We start from the raw sequence: 19,864 nt of genomic DNA, 5'->3' as shown, positions 1-19,864 counted from the left end.
AAACTGTAGTCAGACGCACCACAAATGTCCACTGAGTTTAATTGTTCCAAACATTTTATGGGAATCTGTTCACATTCTGAGACTTAAGGCACTAGTCCAAAGCCCGAGTTGAGTATAATTCTGATTGGTCAAGTAAACTCAGCTAATAATGGGGTCACAGTAGACACAATTTGAGGATAACAACTTCTCTAATTACTGTAAAGGCGACCTTTTGGTATAGATCTTTAAAACGTTGTCAAGCGGTTGTCTGCTTTACAATGGTATAAGGATCTATACCGAAACGCCTCTGAAACAACTTCATGGTGACGTCTCAGTGTTGACACCTCATGTTCATAGATGGTAGGGAGCGGTGTCAATTCTGTATCGCATGATAGATCAGCTTGGTCTTGAATGCAGCTACTTACATTTCAAATGTTATTTGATTGTTTGTTGTTTAACACAGCACTCAGCAATATTCCAGCTATATGATGGCGGTCTGTAAATAATTGTGTATGGACCAGACAATCCAGTGACTGATATCATGAGCATCAATCCACATAATTGGGATACGATGACATGCATCAACCAAGCCAGTGAGCCTGACCACCCGATCCCATTAGTCACCTCTTACGACAAGCATAGTCGCCTTTTACAGCAAGCATTGGTTGCTGAAGACCTATTCTACCCCAGATATTCATGGGTCTACACCTCTAATGGTTCAGCAGGATGAGTGTGGGCCAGTTCTCCGATCTTGTCTTTACAGGTTGAAAGGCATGGCGTAATTTCATCACGTACACTTTTGAAGTAAGGTTTTCAGTAAGTTTGATCTTCTAAAACAAGCGGATTATCTGTAAACACATCTGCACTGTGAGTAGACTCACTGCAACTGTAAACACAGTCAAGAGCTATTCAGTAGTTTTGATCTTCTCAATTGCTTTATCTGTAAACACATCCACATTGTGAGTAGACTCACTGCCAATTAGCTGTTAATGGTAATACTGATCTGTTTAATAGATTATTTTGTTTTATGCATTTTATGTAGTGTAGTGTTTCTGATTCACTCGTTAGTGTCACAGGTGAGGCAGGGTAACAACAAGTACCATCTTTTAGCATGTTTGGGTAAGATAAGGCCACCAACCTTCCAGATGCTCTAGCCACTAGACCACTGAGGATGTATCAAAATCCCTGTCCTTGTTATCAGTGTTATCGCCAGAAATGTTTTGTTTGTTGCACTGTCCGGATTGTGTACATTTGCAGTGCCAACGGACTGCAGACGTAATTCACTGCAGTTGATTGAGGTTTGGATGTTAACTCTGATTTTGAAATATTATTAAGTTATTTTATACTAGCATACACTTGTCATTTGCCCGGCTGCTGTCAAGTTATCATGGCATATACAGAAATGGAGAAATTCTGCCAATTGCCCACTGCTATGCAGACAAGGGATCGATTTAGGATTCCTATCTAAATGATACTTTTCTCTGAACACCTCTTGAGGAGATAGAATGACATTTTTTTAGAAGAATCATACTGTATATTGAACTCCAGTTATGGAAATTGATATAACTTCATATGGTCTAGCCCAGTCACTCATTATCATGGTTATCCTTTGAATATTGGAATAACCAAGAATAGACATAAAATATTACTGATTCTAGTCTCGATCTCCTTACAGGTGTTGGGAATAGCTCTAGGCTAATTCAGAAATACCCCCGATTAAGCAAGTTTCAATTATATAATATTGAACGGTCGGTAAATAAATCCTTCTAAATTCAGTTAGTGCTTGATGGAACTGTCAACACTACAAACCGAAGGCATTAACTAAGCATGTGTGGAAATCTATCACCCAGAGATGGGTTTGTGATAGTGTAGACCCTCTCATTGATCAGTCCTTCCATGAAGTGAATAGCAACTACTGATCACACGTAGAGAATAGTTCTACTACATGTAGTACTGATCATTTGAATACTACTAGTACTGATCATAAATTGAGTACTGCACCTGGTATTAATCACAAGAATTGAATACTACCGGTACTGATAACAAGAATTGAATACTACCGGTACTGATAACATGAATTGAATACTAACATTACTGATAATGTGAATTGAATACTACCAGTACTGATAACATGAATTGAATACTACCGTACTGATAACATGAATTGAATACTACCAGTACTGATAACATGAATTGAATACTACCGGTACTGATAACATGAATTGAATACTACCGTACTGATAACGTGAATTGAATACTACCAGTACTGATAACATGAATTGAATACTACCGGTACTGATAACATGAATTGAATACTACCGATACTGATAACATGAATTGAATACGACCATTACTGATAATGTGAATTGAATACTACCGGTACTGATAACATGAATTGAATACTACCGTACTGATAACGTGAATTGAATACTACCAGTACTGATAACCTGAATTGAATACTGTATTATTACTGATTACAGAAAGGGAATACTATTGGTATGGATCACTTAAAGTGAATGCTTGTATTAATACTGATTACAGAAAGGGAATACTATTGGTATGGATCACTGAAAGTGAATGCTTGTATTAATACTGCTCACGGAAAGTCGGCATCAAAAACCATTAGGATGCGTTTTATATCTGCTCAGTCGTGAATTAAGCAGTGTAAGGGAGTGACAGACTGGTGGACACCCAGACAATGTTGGCACACAGTAAACACCTACTGTTTATAAATTCATGGCATGTCCAGTGTCTGCCCAGCCCAATGTTTACAGGACTCAGACGGGCAGAGTTACCTGTGCAGCTGTATTAACATGAAGGGCTGCCTGTGCATGAGTTTAACCCTGTCCCCTCCATCAGAACTCAGGTGGAATGGCTGGAGTTGGCTAGCTGGTAAATGCAGATTGGAGTATTTTGATTTTAGTATTCGACATTGGAGATATGTTAACATAATGGTAGAAGTAGTATTGCTACTTATAGTGCTGGTATTGAAGATAAACAAATAGCAATTTTGGTATCGAGTTGTGTAACATTTTTTGTTGACATATTTAATAAATTCCATTATCATTCATGTCATAAATCACTTGTCAAAGATGTTCATTGTAGTATAAATATTATGCTGCCGGATGACCTATGAAGCATGTTAGATGAGGTTATTGAGGAGGCAGCAATGACTGGGAAAGTAAGTGTGACAGCCAACATGTCCAAGGTTTCCTTATCGTGATGAATTGTGCGTGTGACAGCCAACATGTCCAAGGTTTCCTAATCGTGATGAGTGGTGCGTGTGACAGCCAACATGGCCAAGGTTTCCTTATCGTGATAAGTAGTGGGTGTGACAACCAACGTGGCCAAGGTTTCCTTATCGTGATGACTGGTGAGTGTGACAGCCAACATGGCCAAGGTTTCCTTATCGTGATGAGAGGTGGGTGTGACAGCCAACATGTCCAAGGTTTCCTTATCGTGATAAGTAGTGGGTGTGACAACCAACATGGCCAAGGTTTCCTTATCGTGATGACTGGTGAATGTGACAGCCAACATGGCCAAGGTTTCCTTATCGTGATGAGTGGTTGGTGTGACAGCCAACATGGCCAAGGTTTCCTTATTGTGATGAGTGGTGGGTGTGACAGCCGACATGGCCAAGCTTTCCTAATCGTGATGAGTGGTGGGTGTGACAGCGAACATGTCCAAGGTTTCCTAATCATGATGAGTGGTGGGTGTGACAGCCATCATGGCCAAGGCTTCCTTATCGTGATGAGATGTTGGTGTGACAGCCAACATGGCCAAGGTTTCCTTATCGTGATGAGATGTGGGTGTGACAGCCAAGATGTCCAAGGTTTCCTAATCGTTATGAGATGTGGGTGTGACAGCCAACGTGGCCAAGGTTTTCTTATCGTGATGACTGGTTGGTGGGACAGCCAACAGGGCCAAGGTTTCCTAATCGTGATGAGATGTTGGTGTGACAGCCAACATGGCCAAGGTTTCTTAGTGGATGAGTGAGGGTGTGACAGCCAACATGGCCAGGGTTTCCTTATCGTGATGAGTGGTGGGAGTGACAGCCAACATGTCCAAGGTTTCCTAATCGTGATGAGAGGTGGGTGTGACAGCCAACATGTCCAAGGTTTCCTAATCGTGATGAGATGTGGGTGTGACAGCCAACATGGCCAAGGTTTCCTTATCGTGATGAGTGGTTTGTGTGACAGCCATTATGTCCAAGGTTTGCTTATCGTGATGAGTGGTGGGTGTGACAGCCAACATGGCCAAGGTTTCCTTATCGTGATGAGAGGTGGGTGTGACAGCCAACATGGCTAAGATATCCTTATCGTGATGAGAGGTGGGTGTGACAGCCCATATGTCCAAGCTTTCTTCATTGTGATGAGATGTGGGTGTGACAGCCAACATGGCCAAGGTTTCCTTATCGTGATGAGTGGTGGGTGTGACAGCCAACATGGCTAAGGTTTCCTAATCGTGATGAGAGGTGGGTGTGACAGCCAACATGGCTAAGGTATTCTTATCCTGATGAGAGTTGGGTGTGACAGCCAACATGGCCAAGGTTTCCTAATCGTGATGAGAGGTGGGTGTGACAGCCAACATGTCCAAGGTTTCCTAATCGTGATGAGAGGTGGGTGTGACAGCCAACATGTCCAAGGTTTCCTTATCGTGATAAGTAGTGGGTGTGACAACCAACATGGCCAAGGTTTCCTTATCGTGATGAGTGGTGGGTGTGACAGCCAACTTGGCCAGGGTTTCCTTATCGTGATGAGATGTGGGTGTGACAGCCAACATGTCCAAGGTTTCCTAATCGAGATGAGAGGTGGGTGTGACAGCCAACATGTCCAAGGTTTCCTAATCGTGATGAGATGTGGGTGTGACAGCCAACATGGCTAAGGTTTCCTTATCGTGATGAGTGGTTTGTGTGACAGCCAACATGGCCAAGGTTTCCTTATCGTGATGAGAGGTGGGTGTGACAACCAACATGGCCAAGGTTTCCTTATTGGATGAGTGGTGGGTGTCACAGAAAACATGGCCAAGGTTTCCTTATCGTGATGAGTGGTTTGTGTGACAGCCAACATGTCCAAGGTTTCCTTATCGTGATAAGTAGTGGGTGTGACAACCAACATGGCCAAGGTTTCCTTATCGTGATGAGTGGTGGGTGTGACAGCCAACTTGGCCAAGGTTTCCTTATCGTGATGAGATGTGGGTGTGACAGCCAACATGTCCAAGGTTTCCTAATCGTGATGAGAGGTGGGTGTGACAGCCAACATGTCCAAGGTTTCCTAATCGTGATGAGATGTGGGTGTGACAGCCAACATGGCTAAGGTTTCCTTATCGTGATGAGTGGTTTGTGTGACAGCCAACATGGCCAAGGTTTCCTTATCGTGATGAGAGGTGGGTGTGACAACCAACATGGCCAAGGTTTCCTTATTGGATGAGTGGTGGGTGTCACAGAAAACATGGCCAAGGTTTCCTTATCGTGATGAGTGGTGGGTGTGACAGCCAACATGGCCAAGGTTTCCTTATCGTGATGGTTGGTGAGTGTGACAGCCAAAATGGCCAAGGTTTCCTTATTGGATGAGTGGTGGGTGTGACAGCCAACATGGCCAAGGTTTCCTAATCGTGATGAGTGGTGGGTGTTACAGCCAACATGTCCAAGGTTTCCTTATCGAGATGAGTGGTGGGTGTGACAGCCAACATGTCCAAGGTTTCCTTATCGCGATGAGTGGTGAGTGTGACAGCCAACATGGCTAAGATTTCCTTATCGTGATGAGTGGTTTGTGTTACAGCCAACATGGCCAAGGTTTCCTTATCGTGATGAGAGGTGGGTGTGACAGCCAATATGTCCAAGGTTTTCTAATCGTGATGACTGGTTGGTGTGACAGCCAACATGTCCAAGGTTTTTTAATCGTGTTTAGAGGTGGGTGTGACAGTCAACATGTCCAAGGTTTCCTTATCGTGATGAGTGGTGGGTGTGACAGCCAACATGGCCAAGGTTTCCTAATCGTGATGAGAGGTGGGTGTGACAGCCAGCATGGCTAAGGTATTCTTATCCTGATGAGAGGTGGGTGTGACAGCCAACATGGCCAAGCTTTCCTAATCGTGATGAGAGGTGGGTGTGACAGCCAACATGTCCAAGGTTTCCTTATCGTGATGAGTGGTGGGTGTGACAGCCAACATGGCCAAGGTTTCCTTATCGTGATGAGAGGTGGGTGTGACAGCCAACATGGCTAAGGTATTCTGATCCTGATGAGAGGTGGGTGTGACAGCCAACATGGCCAAGGTTTCCTAATCGTGATGAGAGGTGGGTGTGACAGCCAACATGTCCAAGGTTTCCTTATCGTGATGAGTGGTGGGTGTGACAGCCAACATGGCCAAGGTTTCCTAATCGTGATGAGAGGTGGGTGTGACAGCCAACATGGCTAAGGTATTCTTATCGTGATGAGAGGTAGGTGTGACAGCCAACATGGCCAAGGTTTCCTAATCGTGATGAGAGGTGGGTGTGACAGCCAACATGGCTAAGGTATCCTTATCGTGATGAGAGGTGGGTGTGACAGCCAATATGTCCAAGGTTTTCTAATCATGATGAGAGGTGGGTGTGACAGCCAACATGTCCAAGGTTTTCTAATCATGATGAGAGACGGGTGTGACTGCAACATGGCCAAGGTTTCCTTATCGTGATAAGTTGTGGGTGTGACATGAGGTTGAATGATGGACAAATTTGGTGCTGGAAGCCAATTTTGAATCAAGGGATTTATTCAGAAGGCAGCCTCTTGAATGTTGTTTCTTTGATGTTGATTTTCTAACAAGGCAGCCTCTTGAATGTTGTTTCTCTGATGTTGATTCTCCTACAAGGCAGCCTCTTGAATGTTGTTTCTCTGATGTTGATTCACCAACAAGGCAGCCTCCTGAATGTTGTTTCTCTGATGTTGATTCACCAACAAGGCAGCCTCCGGAATGTTGTTTCTCTGATGTTGATTCTCCAACAAGGCAGTCTCTTGAATGTTGTTTCTCTGATGTTGATTCTCCAACAAGGCAGCCTCTTGAATGTTGTTTCTCTGATGTTGATTCACCAACAAGGCAGCCTCTTGAATGTTGTTTCTCTGATGTTGATTCACCAACAAGGCAGTCTCTTGAATGTTGTTTCTCTGATGTTGATTCACCAACAAGGCAGCCTCCTGAATATTGTTTCTCTGATGTTGATTCACCAACAAGGCAGCCTCCTGAATGTTGTTTCTCTGATGTTGATTCACCAACAAGGCAGCCTCCTGAATGTTGTTTCTCTGATGTTGATTCTCCAACAAGGCAGTCTCTTGAATGTTGTTTCTCTGATGTTGATTCTCCAACAAGGCAGTTCTCTTGAATGTTGTTTCTCTGATGTTGATTCACCAACAAGGCAGCCTCTTGAATGTTGTTTCTTTGATGTTGATTTTCCAACAAGGCAGCCTCTTGAATGTTGTTTCTCTGATGTTGATTCTCCTACAAGGCAGCCTCTTGAATGTTGTTTCTCTGATGTTGATTCACCAACAAGGCAGCCTCCTGAATGTTGTTTCTCTGATGTTGATTCTCCAACAAGGCAGCCTCCTGAATATTGTTTCTCTGATGTTGATTCACCAACAAGGCAGCCTCCTGAATGTTGTTTCTCTGATGTTGATTCACCAACAAGGCAGCCTCCTGAATATTGTTTCTCTGATGTTGATTCACCAACAAGGCAGCCTCCTGAATGTTGTTTCTCTGATGTTGATTCACCAACAAGGCAGCCTCCTGAATGTTGTTTCTCTGATGTTGATTCTCCAACAAGGCAGTCTCTTGAATGTTGTTTCTCTGATGTTGATTCTCCAACAAGGCAGTTCTCTTGAATGTTGTTTCTCTGATGTTGATTCACCAACAAGGCAGCCTCTTGAATGTTGTTTCTTTGATGTTGATTTTCCAACAAGGCAGCCTCTTGAATGTTGTTTCTCTGATGTTGATTCTCCTACAAGGCAGCCTCTTGAATGTTGTTTCTCTGATGTTGATTCACCAACAAGGCAGCCTCCTGAATGTTGTTTCTCTGATGTTGATTCTCCAACAAGGCAGCCTCCTGAATATTGTTTCTCTGATGTTGATTCACCAACAAGGCAGCCTCCTGAATGTTGTTTCTCTGATGTTGATTCACCAACAAGGCAGCCTCCTGAATGTTGTTTCTCTGATGTTGATTCTCCAACAAGGCAGCCTCCTGAATGTTGTTTCTCTGATGTTGATTCTCCAACAAGGCAGCCTCCTGAATGTTGTTTCTCTGATGTTGATTCTCCAACAAGGCAGTCTCTTGAATGTTGTTTCTCTGATGTTGATTCTCCAACAAGGCAGTCTCTTGAATGTTGTTTCTCTGATGTTGATTCACCAACAAGGCAGCCTCTTGAATGTTGTTTCTCTGATGTTGATTCACCAACAAGGCAGTCTCTTGAATGTTGTTTCTCTGATGTTGATTCACCAACAAGGCAGCCTCCTGAATGTTGTTTCTCTGATGTTGATTGTCCAACAATGCAGCCTCTTGAATGTTGTTTCTCTTATGCTTCAGATAGAACAAGTTGTTAGATTTATCGCAGAATTTAATGGCCATATGACAACTCTCAAATCATGCCTGTCACTGTCCAGATGTCTTCAGTACCAGAAAATGAAGAGATGTTGGACTGATGGGGGCTGGAGGGGGGAGAAGTCTGCTTTTGGCAATCATTGTTCTCGATATTCTCGTTTATCTGCTGAAAATCAATATATATCAAGTCTGGCAAATATTTCTCGGTAGCCACAGACGCGTTGTAAATGGTCAGTTGTTTGGGACTGACTGGGGTTATCATTTCCTTTTACAATGGTCAGTCCAATTAACAACCACTGTCAGTTCGTCAGGCTAATCGCGAAAACTGGTATATTTACAAACTCAATCAATGAGAATAATTTCCGATATTGACAGGCAAGCACTATCACCACCAATACAATTAACATCAGATTTTCATTACTTTTAACAAATGTGATTATTCATGAGGCTAGGACCAATTAGAAGAGCACTGAAGAAGTGAATGTGGTTTGACTGATTCTTTCGGTAGGTCAATTATCTGTTAATCTTTCTGCGTTTACGTCATTTAGTTGATCTTTCCTCTGTGTAGCTGGGGTTCTGTTGGCTTCAATTACTCTACAGTGCTTGGAGTGGAGATATTTGTGTACCAAGGATGCACTGTGGTGTATTGTTGTAGCTGCAGACTGCAATGGAAATGGCAGAGTGTGGAATTTGTTACTATTTTTAGAACTGACTCAGGTTAATACTATAGTTTGAAGTTTGTGCAGAATCTGTGGTAGATGTGTTACTGGGCAGTATACTGGATGTGGACTGCGTTTCTGTCTTTTAGTTTATGATCCCTGTATTGAAATGTTGCCGCAGCAGACCTCAACATGCTCAATGACTACATGATACCATGCAGTTGTAACTCTGTGGCTATAGTACACTGTGGTCAACACATTCATCAGCCTCAAGCTTACTTCACTGAAATAAATAATACTTTACTTACAATACAGATTCAGGCTTCTGAGTGGCTTATGTCTCAGGCCGGTATACATTCCTCATAATCAAATACTGGAAATAATGTCAACATGTTCAATGATTAATGCCATTATGAATGTATTAAGCTTGTGATGTAGAGCCTGCAGGTTGTCAGTGATGTGTAGTGCAGGCAATACAAGGCCTGGTCAAAAAGTTCTAAGTCTGACTAACTTTCAACTATGGGCCATAGCAAAGTGAACTAGTTAATGTAGTACATTTGTTTTAGTGGTTCATTACAAGTGTATTTGGTCTGTTAAGGCTGTTTTTATATTAGTGACAGCAATTTGAATGTGTTAGGGGTCCAAATGGACACAAAAATGGAAAAGAAAGAGTAGCGAGCAGTCATTAAGTCTTTGACTTTAGAGAAAAGTACTGCCAAAGAAATTCATATCGCATGTCACAAGTTTATGGGGATAAGTGCCCACATAGCTATTCCACTGTTAAATGTTGGGCAGCTGTGTTTAAGCCTGGGAGAGCAAGCCTTGATGATGACCGTAGGTCTGGATGTCCCTCCACTTCCATCAATGAAGATTCAATCAACGAGATAGAAAAACTTTTACTTTCACTCAGATAGAGATTCTTTCAAAGAAAAGAGGCAAGGAAAGCTGACTGCTTGTGTTCTTCTGTTTCATGACAATGCCTCTTCTCTCACCTGTTGACTTTCAAAGGCACTTGTTTCCTAAACTGAAAGAACACTTTTGTGGAAAACACAATGACGACAACGATGACCTCAAAGCCTGCCGTGAATGGGTTTTTCAGGGTGACGTAAAATAATTTCATCCTGACTGGTCTTGAAAAGCTTCACTATGGATATGAGAAGTGTATTGAAAAGAATGGAGCTTATGTTGAAAAATAAAATTAAGAACACTTTCACAACTGTTGGTTTTGTTTGCTAGGCTTAGATTTGTTTACCAGCCCTTGTTTGCTGTTGTTACACATTGTATCCACCGGTGTTCAGACTTTCAAGCTGCTCATTCTGTGACCCGGAAACTCAATAATTGCTAAGGATTTTTCACAAATGTGTGTATCTTGCTAACCTCTTCAAAATCGATTTGAACAATTTCTCTCGGAAAGAGGATCAATTTGTCATCTGTTGTTACAATCATATGACAATAGCATATATTGATTTCTGATCACCATGCTCCAGTGTCTGTGATTGTGGAGTTAGTTGTGCGTCTACAGATGTGTGATGTTTGCCTATCATTCAATGTTGTACCTGCTAATTGTGGAAGTTATTGCTGTAGCCTAAGTGCATACTCAGCTAACTTTCATACAAACACAACTCCCAGTGCACAGCAACACACCTCCCAGTGCACAGCAACACACCTCCCAGTGCACAGCAACACACCTCCCTGTATACAGCAACACACCTCCCAGTGCACAGCAACACACCTCCCAGTGCACAGCAACACAGTGCCTCCCAGTGCACAGCAACACATCTCCCTGTATACAGCAACACACCTCCCAGTGCACAGCAACACACCTCCCAGTGCACAGCAACACACCTCCCTGTATACAGCAACACACCTCCCAGTGCACAGCAACACACCTCCCTGTATACAGCAACACACCTCCCAGTGCACAGCAACACACCTCCCATTACACAGCAACACACCTCCCAGTGCACAGCAACACACCTCCCTGTATACAGCAACACACCTCCCTGTATACAGCAACACACCTCCCAGTGCACAGCAACACACCTCCCAGTGCACAGCAACACACCTCCCAGTGCACAGCAACACACCTCCCTGTATACAGCAACACACCTCCCAGTATACAGCAACACACCTCCCAGTGCACAGCAACACACCTCCCAGTGCACAGCAACACACCTCCCAGACCTCCCAGTGCACAGCAACACACCTCCCAGTGCACAGCAACACACCTCCCAGTGCACAGCAACACACCTCCCTGTATACAGCAACACACCTCCCTGTATACAGCAACACACCTCCCAGTGCACAGCAACACACCTCCCAGTGCACAGCAACACACCTCCCTGTATACAGCACCACACCTCCCAGTATACAGCAACACACCTCCCAGTGCACAGCAACACACCTCCCAGTGCACAGCAACACACCTCCCAGTGCACAGCAACACACCTCCCTGTATACAGCAACACACCTCCCTGTATACAGCAACACACCTCCCAGTGCACAGCAACACACCTCCCATTACACAGCAACACACCTCCCATTACACAGCAACACACCTCCCAGTGCACAGCAACACACCTCCCTGTATACAGCAACACACCTCCCAGTGCACAGCAACACACCTCCCAGTGCACAGCAACACACCTCCCTGTATACAGCAACACACCTCCCAGTGCACAGCAACATACCTCCCAGTGCACAGCAACACAACTCCCTGTATACAGCAACACACCACACTCCATCACACCACAGTGCACTCTGCACTCCATCGCACCACAGTGCAATCTGCACTCCATCGCACCATGTGCGTAAGCGGATAGTTCGGGCATAGTACATTTTGTAATCATTGAAATTGTTCAATAGCAGGGGAAATCAATGGAAGTATTCATACTTAAGTGCACCTCTACGTTAGCATGGTTTATAGTGTGGTGCAGCCTATAAATGCCTGTACTTATCATGCTTCAGTACACTTACACCATGTTATACAAATGTATTGATGGAGGCAACATTGTTGTTTTTAATAGTCATTGTTATAGATATATGCCAATTGTTTTGCTGTCTGTAAATTGATGGTATTGAAAGATCAGCATTCCAGATTTCTTTCATCGTAAAGGCATCAGTCTTATCATTCCTGAAAACACGTATTGAACACAAAACAGTCGTTGAACAGTGTAATTGGTTGATTGTAGGAGTCATTCCCTGCTGAATCTCTCTCCCACAGCTTGATGTGACTTGGAACCAACGATGGCATCTGTTACATCATCTAATTGAGCAAGCAAGCTGTAGTCCTGATGTTAAGATTCCAATACTATTTCAGCAAACCTCAAGGACCCAGCCCTAATTTCTACTTGTTAATAACACTGAATTATGCAAAGTATAAGGGTACAGGGTTTTTCCTTAACTTACAAAAACTGGGGGTTCATGGGACCCCCGATTGTTAATTTCAAGGTAATATTTAGGTCATGTGAAGTAATGAAGTGTAGTATACTGTAGTATATGATTTGATTACTATAATTACAGGACCTTTATAGTTCTTGTCAAGAATTTGGTACAATGGTACTTTGTGCATCATTAAAAATGCAACATATTCTTGCTGCATCCATTCTATATACATTTGTGCATCCTGGACACTCATTTGTGTCTAAAACCCTGGGGTAAAACAAGGTCTGCAGGAACACAAGTTTAGCTGTTGGATTGGGGTAAGAGTTAAGTCATCATCATCGGGTCATTAATCTAGACGCTTATCAATGATTCTGTACAAATCAACTGATCTTGAAATATTTGTCAGTTATAAGATTGTTCATGCTTCCTACATGTTCTGCTCAATTTCATTTAAATCATCTCAAGGTGAAATTATATGATCATTCACAGATTTCATAGTTGCTACCTTGTTTGGAAACTAGACCCAACCACCCATTGATGAAGTTGATGAACTGTAAGTGCTTCCAACCATACATGCATAACGCCCAATCAGTGTTGTTTCTGCCATGTACACCACCTGTACAGCATCAAGAGCTGCATCAGGTACAGCAGCCGCTCAGGTCGGCACAGAGGCAGTGGGGACTGGCTTCATGTAACAAGGTGCTTTTAGATGACTTCTCATCACGATGATGTTAATGCTGAAATATTGCTGTTATCATTGCATTATTGGTTATTATTGTATCAGAGTGTCACATAAGTCTTGCAGATATCAATTATGAAGAATTAGGTAACACATATTGACATGGCAGTTCCTGAAGACCTCTTCCAGGTCTAGAACTGGCAGAAGTTGACAAGATGTGGGAAATATACTACATGTTGTTGACTGCTTCAGGAAGCTGGTATGAATTCATAAATGTTGGATGATGTTTGCATATACAGTCCATGGGACCAACATAATACACATACATATGGTAATGAAGATGCCAGGAAGCAGAGAGTTCGCAGAAGGGATGATGATAAAACTCTTGTGGATGTCTGTACTTATTCATGATTTTTATAGGCAGTAAATGGCTGTAGCAGTTGTGACAGATACGTTGACTCCAGCAGCTGTCTGTCAGGCTGTGTGACAGTGACAGGTTAGTTAGTGGTGTCCGTATAGAAGACTGCACTGTTGCGCAGCTGCATCCATGGCAAAACACTGGTGCCATCTTTGGAAGGTTAGCCAAGATCAACTATTGATCATCAATCTCCCTTTTATCTTGGAAACTTAATGAACATGATTTGGTTTGTTGCATGGGGAATTTGAAGTGCATTGCTCAACGGGTTAGAATGTGTTGAAGATCGCTTGACCTCTTTATTGGATTTTGATGATATGAATTGATGAAGTTGCTAGGCTGGTCATGACAGTTTTCTCTCTCAGCAGGAAAATGAAGCCCAGAAAACGTATGCTCAGATTTCAGTGTTTTTCAAAATGAAAATAAAAAGGTGACGATTCAAGGTCTGTTGTAAGATGATAAGAGGGATGCACTGTATTTTCCAACAGCATGCCAGCAGGAGCTCCATCAATGTGTGGGCAGTCCTTCTCCTGTGTGATGTACACTGATTACCCATTGACTTCTAACCCTTACTCAGAATTATCTAGCAGTGTCTGGATGTTATCATTTTGATATGAAATACTGTAAGAAACATGAATAATGTGCCCCTTCCCAAATAACCGACTCATAAACTCATAAAAGTGAGCCTTGAGTGGTAATGTGATTTTGACAACTTTATTGATGACAGGTCCTGGTCAACTTGTCATGCAAATACATAGATGATTAGGTGATCTGACCTGTCCTTCGTCACTCAAACAAACTCATGCTTTATTTAAAGGGATTTTAAATCTTACATTGCTTTGCCCTTTTATCATGTTTATGAAAATATATTAACAAATTATTAAAGGTGATGATGAATATCTTAAATAACGTTTTTTAAGGCATGTCAATGGAACATGTTGAAGGTTGACAAGTGAAACTTTATGCAAGCTGACTCTTTAGATCCCATTAAGCTCGTTTTTCTTCCTGAGTAGCACTTAGGATACAGTTACCATGGTAGATCTGCTATGTCATAATGTACTGCAAACTATTTTTCTAAAACTTCCCATCAATATTCCACTTAACAAACATTTTACTGAACGTTAACTGTCCATGGAAAATATTGTTACTTGGCTTTTTATGTGTAGGTTCAGCCTGGAGAATAATTCTACATCTCTCTGATTTCAGGTTTTTCATGACATGAATTGTGCCATGTCTCATCAATCTTTATCGTTGTGCACTGTAGTTACTTGAGTACAAGTATGCATGCTGGCTAGGTGCAGACTGTATTGACTAAGTATGCAAGTACATAGTGATCAATAGGAGGAAAGTCTGCCCTCATTGTACAGATGGCTCTCACTCCCACAAGGTGAACAGTGGACATTATCAGGTACAGGGTTGTCGGTGTTGTCAGTGTACAGATGGCTCTCACTCTCACAAGGTGAACAGTGGACATTATCAGGTACAGGGTTGTCGGTGTTGTCAGTGTACAGATGGCACTCACTCTCACAAGGTGAACAGTGGACGTTATCAGGTACAGGGTTGTCGGTGTTGTCAGTGTACAGATGGCTCTCACTCTCTCAAGGTGAACAGTGGACATTATCAGGTACAGGGTTGTCGGTGTTGTCAGTGTACAGATGGCTCTCACTCTCACAAGGTGAACAGTGGACGTTATCAGGTACAGGGTTGTCGGTGTTGTCAGTGTACAGATGGCTCTCACTCCCACAAGGTGAACAGTGGACATTATCAGGTACAGGGTTGTCGGTGTTGTCAGTGTACAGATGGCTCTCACAAGGTGAACAGTGGACATTATCAGGTACAGGGTTGCCGGTGTTGTCAGTGTACAGATGGCTCTCACTCCCACAAGGTGAATAGTGGACATTATCAGGTACAGGGTTGTCGGTGTTGTCAGTGTACAGATGGCTCTCACTCTCACAAGGTGAACAGTGGACGTTATCAGGTACAGGGTTGTCGGTGTTGTCAGTGTACAGATGGCTCTCACTCTCACAAGGTGAACAGTGGACATTATCAGGTACAGGGTTGTCGGTGTTGTCAGTGTACAGATGGCTCTCACTCTCACAAGGTGAACAGTGGACATTATCAGGTACAGGGTTGTCGGTGTTGTCAGTGTACAGATGGCTCTCACTCTCACAAGGTGAACAGTGGACGTTATCAGGTACAGGGTTGTCGGTGTTGTCAGTGTACAGATGGCTCTCACTCTCACAAGGTGAACAGTGGACGTTATCAGGTACAGGGTTGTCGGTGTTGTCAGTGTACAGATGGCTCTCACTCCCACAAGGTGAACAGTGGACATTATCAGGTACAGGGTTGTCGGTGTAGTCAGTGTACAGATGGCTCTCTCTCACAAGGTGAACAGTGGACATTATCAGGTACAGGGTTGTCGGTGTTGTCAGTGTACAGATGCCACTCACTCTCACAAGGTGAACAGTGGACATTATCAGGTACAGGGTTGTCGGTGTTGTCAAAGAGGCCAGTGATGGGTCGGTGAAGTATTAATTCTTTACCCTCTAATGTTCTTTGTGGGATTACTGTTTTAATCATGTTAAAGAAAGGCTACAGTGGATAGTTTGTGTTGGCTTGTCACACCATGCTGTCAGTAGTCAGAGTGTTGGCTTGTCACACCATGCCGTTATTGGTTAGAGTGTTTGCTTGTCACACCATGCTGTCAGTAGTCTGAGTGTTGGCTTGTCACACCATGCCGTTATTGGTCAGAGTGTTGGCTTGTCACACCATGCTGTTAGTAGTCAGAGTGTTGGCTTGTCACACCATGCTGTTATTGGTCAGAGTGTTGGCTTGTCACACCATGCTGTTATTGGTCAGAGTGTTGGCTTGTCACACCATGCTGTTATTGGTCAGAGTGTTGGCTTGTCACACCATGCTGTCAGTAGTCAGAGTGTTGGCTTGTCACACCATGCTGTTATTGGTCAGAGTGTTGGCTTGTCACACCATGCTGTTATTGGTCAGAGTGTTGGCTTGTCACACCATGCTGTTACTGGTCAGAGTGTTGGCTTGTCACACCATGCTGTTAGTAGTCAGAGTGTTGGCTTGTCACACCATGGTGTTATTGGTCAGAGTGTTGGCTTGTCACACCATGCCGTTATTGGTGAGAGAGTTGGCTTGTCACACCATGGTGTTATTGGTCAGAGTGTTGGCTTGTCACACCATGCTGTTATTGGTCAGAGTGTTGGCTTGTCACACCATGCTGTTATTGGTCAGAGTGTTGGCTTGTCACACCATGGTATTATTGGTCAGAGTGTTGGCTTGTCACACCATGCTGTTATTGGTGAGAGAGTTGGCTTGTCACACCATGCTGTTAGTAGTCAGAGTGTTGGCTTGTCACACCATGCCGTTATTGGTCAGAGTGTTGGCTTGTCACACCATGGTGTCAGTAGTCAGAGTGTTGGCTTGTCACACCATGCTGTTAGTAGTCAGAGTGTTGGCTTGTCACACCATGCCGTTATTGGTCAGAGTGTTTGCTTGTCACACCATGGTGTCAGTAGTCAGAGTGTTGGCTTGTCACACCATGCTGTTATTGGTCAGAGTGTTGGCTTGTCACACCATGCCGTTATTGGTCAGAGTGTTTGCTTGTCACACCATGCTGTTAGTAGTCAGAGAGTTGGCTTGTCACACCATGCTGTTATTGGTCAGAGTGTTGGCTTGTCACACCATGCTGTCAGTAGTCAGAGTGTTGGCTTGTCACACCATGCTGTTATTGGTCAGAGCGTTGGCTTGTCACACCATGGTGTCAGTAGTCAGAGTGTTGGCTTGTCACACCATGGTGTCAGTAGTCAGAGTGTTGGCTTGTCACACCATGCTGTTATTGGTCAGAGTGTTGGCTTGTCACAACATGCTGTTAGTAGTCAGAGTGTTGGCTTGTCACAATATGCCGTTATTGGTCAGAGCGTTGGCTTGTCACACCATGCCGTTATTGGTCAGAGTGTTGGCTTGTCACACCATGCTGTCAGTAGTCAGAGTGTTGGCTTGTCACACCATGCTGTTAGTAGTCAGAGTGTTGGCTTGTCACACCATGCCGTTATTGGTCAGAGTGTTTGCTTGTCACACCATGCTGTTAGTAGTCAGAGAGTTGGCTTGTCACACCATGCTGTTATTGGTCAGAGTGTTGGCTTGTCACACCATGCTGTTATTGGTCAGAGTGTTTGCTTGTCACACCATGCTGTCAGTAGTCAGAGTGTTGGCTTGTCACACCATGCTGTTATTGGTCAGAGCGTTGGCTTGTCACACCATGGTGCCAGTAGTCAGAGTGTTGGCTTGTCACACCATGCTGTTATTGGTCAGAGTGTTGGCTTGTCACAACATGCTGTTAGTAGTCAGAGTGTTGGCTTGTCACAATATGCCGTTATTGGTCAGAGCGTTGGCTTGTCACACCATGCTGTTATTGGTCAGAGTGTTTGCTTGTCACACCATGCTGTTAGTAGTCAGAGTGTTGGCTTGTCACACCATGCTGTTAGTAGTCAGAGTGTTGGCTTGTCACAACATGCTGTTAGTAGTCAGAGTGTTGGCTTGTCACACCATGCTGTCATTGGTCAGAGTGTTGGCTTGTCCCACCGTGCCATTATTGGTCAGAGTGTTTGCTTGTCACACCATGGTGTCAGTAGTCAGAGCGTTGGCTTGTGACACAATCCCGTCATGTTATAGGACAGACTGATGGGGGGTCCTGTATGAAGGTCGTATGTACTGAATATGTCTGTGATGTGGGATGTTTCCGAAAAAAACTGATACAGGTGACCAGGTTTGAATCAGACTGACATCTGTTTGTGATATCTCCTACAGTCACCTCTTATAGTAATCCTTGGCATTTTCACATTTTATGATTGCTGAATCATCAAGGGAAGAGAATGAAATTCAATAACGTCTGAGCCTAAGACTACTTATACCCTCAGGTCGAGATCTTCATAACTAGATATTGATAGACTGAAGGGTCATTTGTTACATGAGACAATTGTGTCTGTCTGTATCTGAGTGAGAGGCGTCTTGAGTCTCTTTGAGTGACCAGTGTCCAGCAATGTGACTTTCTTCGAACTTGTTATCTGCTACTGAAGTCAGTCCGTGCCAGATGGACAAAAGATCTTGTCTTTGGATTGAAGAAGTTCAAAGGACGAAGCTATGAGATTGTCTTAAGTTGCTGTCCAGATATATATTCCTGCCTTGTTCCATACTTATTGAGACAGGAAACTTGATGTGTCAATGCTGAGATTAAGCAGTTGCACCAAGGCCTACAATAGGGCAGGAGGACACTCACAGAGACTACCATGATGATTTAGTTTCAAATTTTCGCCATCTTTAGCTTACTTGACAAAGTGTAGTGAGCTCACGTCATGGTCTGTTTATCTGGTGTCCGGTGTTGTTGGGGGCTGTGTACGTAGTGTCTGTTGACATCTTTTCCTCAGAGAGCACCTCACCAATGAAGCTGAAACTTCACATGCTTATACCACCCACCATTGATGTCACTTCAGTCAGTTCCATAGTTTTGAATCTGATTTTCAATGTGGACACATTGGCAGCGATATCAAAGAATATATATATGGCCATTACTTAGTCATTTTTTTCAAAGTGTAATGAAGATATTTGTTACCAGGTTAGCTGATAGTGGGATTCGACATATATATTTCTTCTTTCTTTTTTTGGAGATATTTTAACTTTTGACCTTGATATGACCTTTGCTCATGAACTTCTTAGGGCCTTTACTCATGAACTTCTGAAGGCCTTTACTCAGCAGCCGTCTTTCATAATGTAGTGAGATTTGATATGTGTAGTGGGGCTCAACGCATGATCAACGTTCATAATGTTTAAAATGTTTTCCTTTGTTTATTTGACCACTGCATTTTGACCATGTTCAGACCATTGTCTCAAAATGTATTTCCTTGCAATGTCAACGTCATCTCCTTAGAAACCACTGGACCAGTGAAGATGGCTTCACTAATAAACGTGATAAAAAGACCTTATCTTGTTGAAGAGGTTCGAATCTGATTTTCAATATTGCCACCATGGCAGACATAATGAAAAAGCTATTTATGGTAATGTACTCCGCCATATTTTGTACAAAATAAGGTGATATTTTGTAGCTAGTTAAGTTGTGGGGTAAGTTCTGGTTTTTGTTTTGTTGCAATGTTTTACATGTTGACATT

General features: G+C 43.2%; 3 protein-coding genes across 4 annotated transcripts in view; 2 read left to right on the top strand and 1 right to left on the bottom strand.

Moving 5' to 3' along the window:
• LOC139456391 (uncharacterized) overlaps window positions 1-19,864 on the top strand; it is an 89,099-nt gene that overhangs the window by 5,812 nt on the left and 63,423 nt on the right. The window lies entirely within an intron of this gene.
• On the bottom strand, window positions 6,819-8,569 carry LOC139454999 (involucrin-like). The gene is made up of 3 exons (XM_071236586.1): window positions 7,950-8,569; window positions 7,454-7,840; window positions 6,819-7,344 (listed from the first exon to the last, which is right to left on the bottom strand). Exons 1-3 carry the CDS (start codon window positions 8,567-8,569, stop codon window positions 6,819-6,821), a joined length of 1,533 nt encoding a protein of 510 aa, XP_071092687.1.
• On the top strand, window positions 16,342-18,353 carry LOC139454997 (streptococcal hemagglutinin-like). The gene is made up of 2 exons (XM_071236585.1): window positions 16,342-16,353; window positions 16,503-18,353. Exons 1-2 carry the CDS (start codon window positions 16,342-16,344, stop codon window positions 18,351-18,353), a joined length of 1,863 nt encoding a protein of 620 aa, XP_071092686.1.

This window comes from Haliotis cracherodii, unplaced genomic scaffold, assembly GCF_022045235.1.
Source record: "Haliotis cracherodii isolate W230 unplaced genomic scaffold, xgHalCrac1.p SCAF_11, whole genome shotgun sequence".
NCBI lineage: Eukaryota > Metazoa > Mollusca > Gastropoda > Lepetellida > Haliotidae > Haliotis > Haliotis cracherodii.
This window is presented reverse-complemented; position numbering and strand designations above follow the sequence as displayed.

Excerpts from the sequence above, each read along its gene's own strand:
- LOC139454999 (XM_071236586.1), bottom strand. The coding sequence starts at position 8,569 with ATGGCCATTAAATTCTGCGATAAATCTAACAACTTGTTCTATCTGAAG. Across the intron at positions 7,841-7,949 it reads AACATTCAAGAGGCTGCCTT|AGAAACAACATTCAAGAGAA; the intron begins GTAGGAGAATCA and ends AATCAACATCAG. Across the intron at positions 7,345-7,453 it reads AACATTCAAGAGGCTGCCTT|AGAAACAACATTCAAGAGAA; the intron begins GTAGGAGAATCA and ends AATCAACATCAG.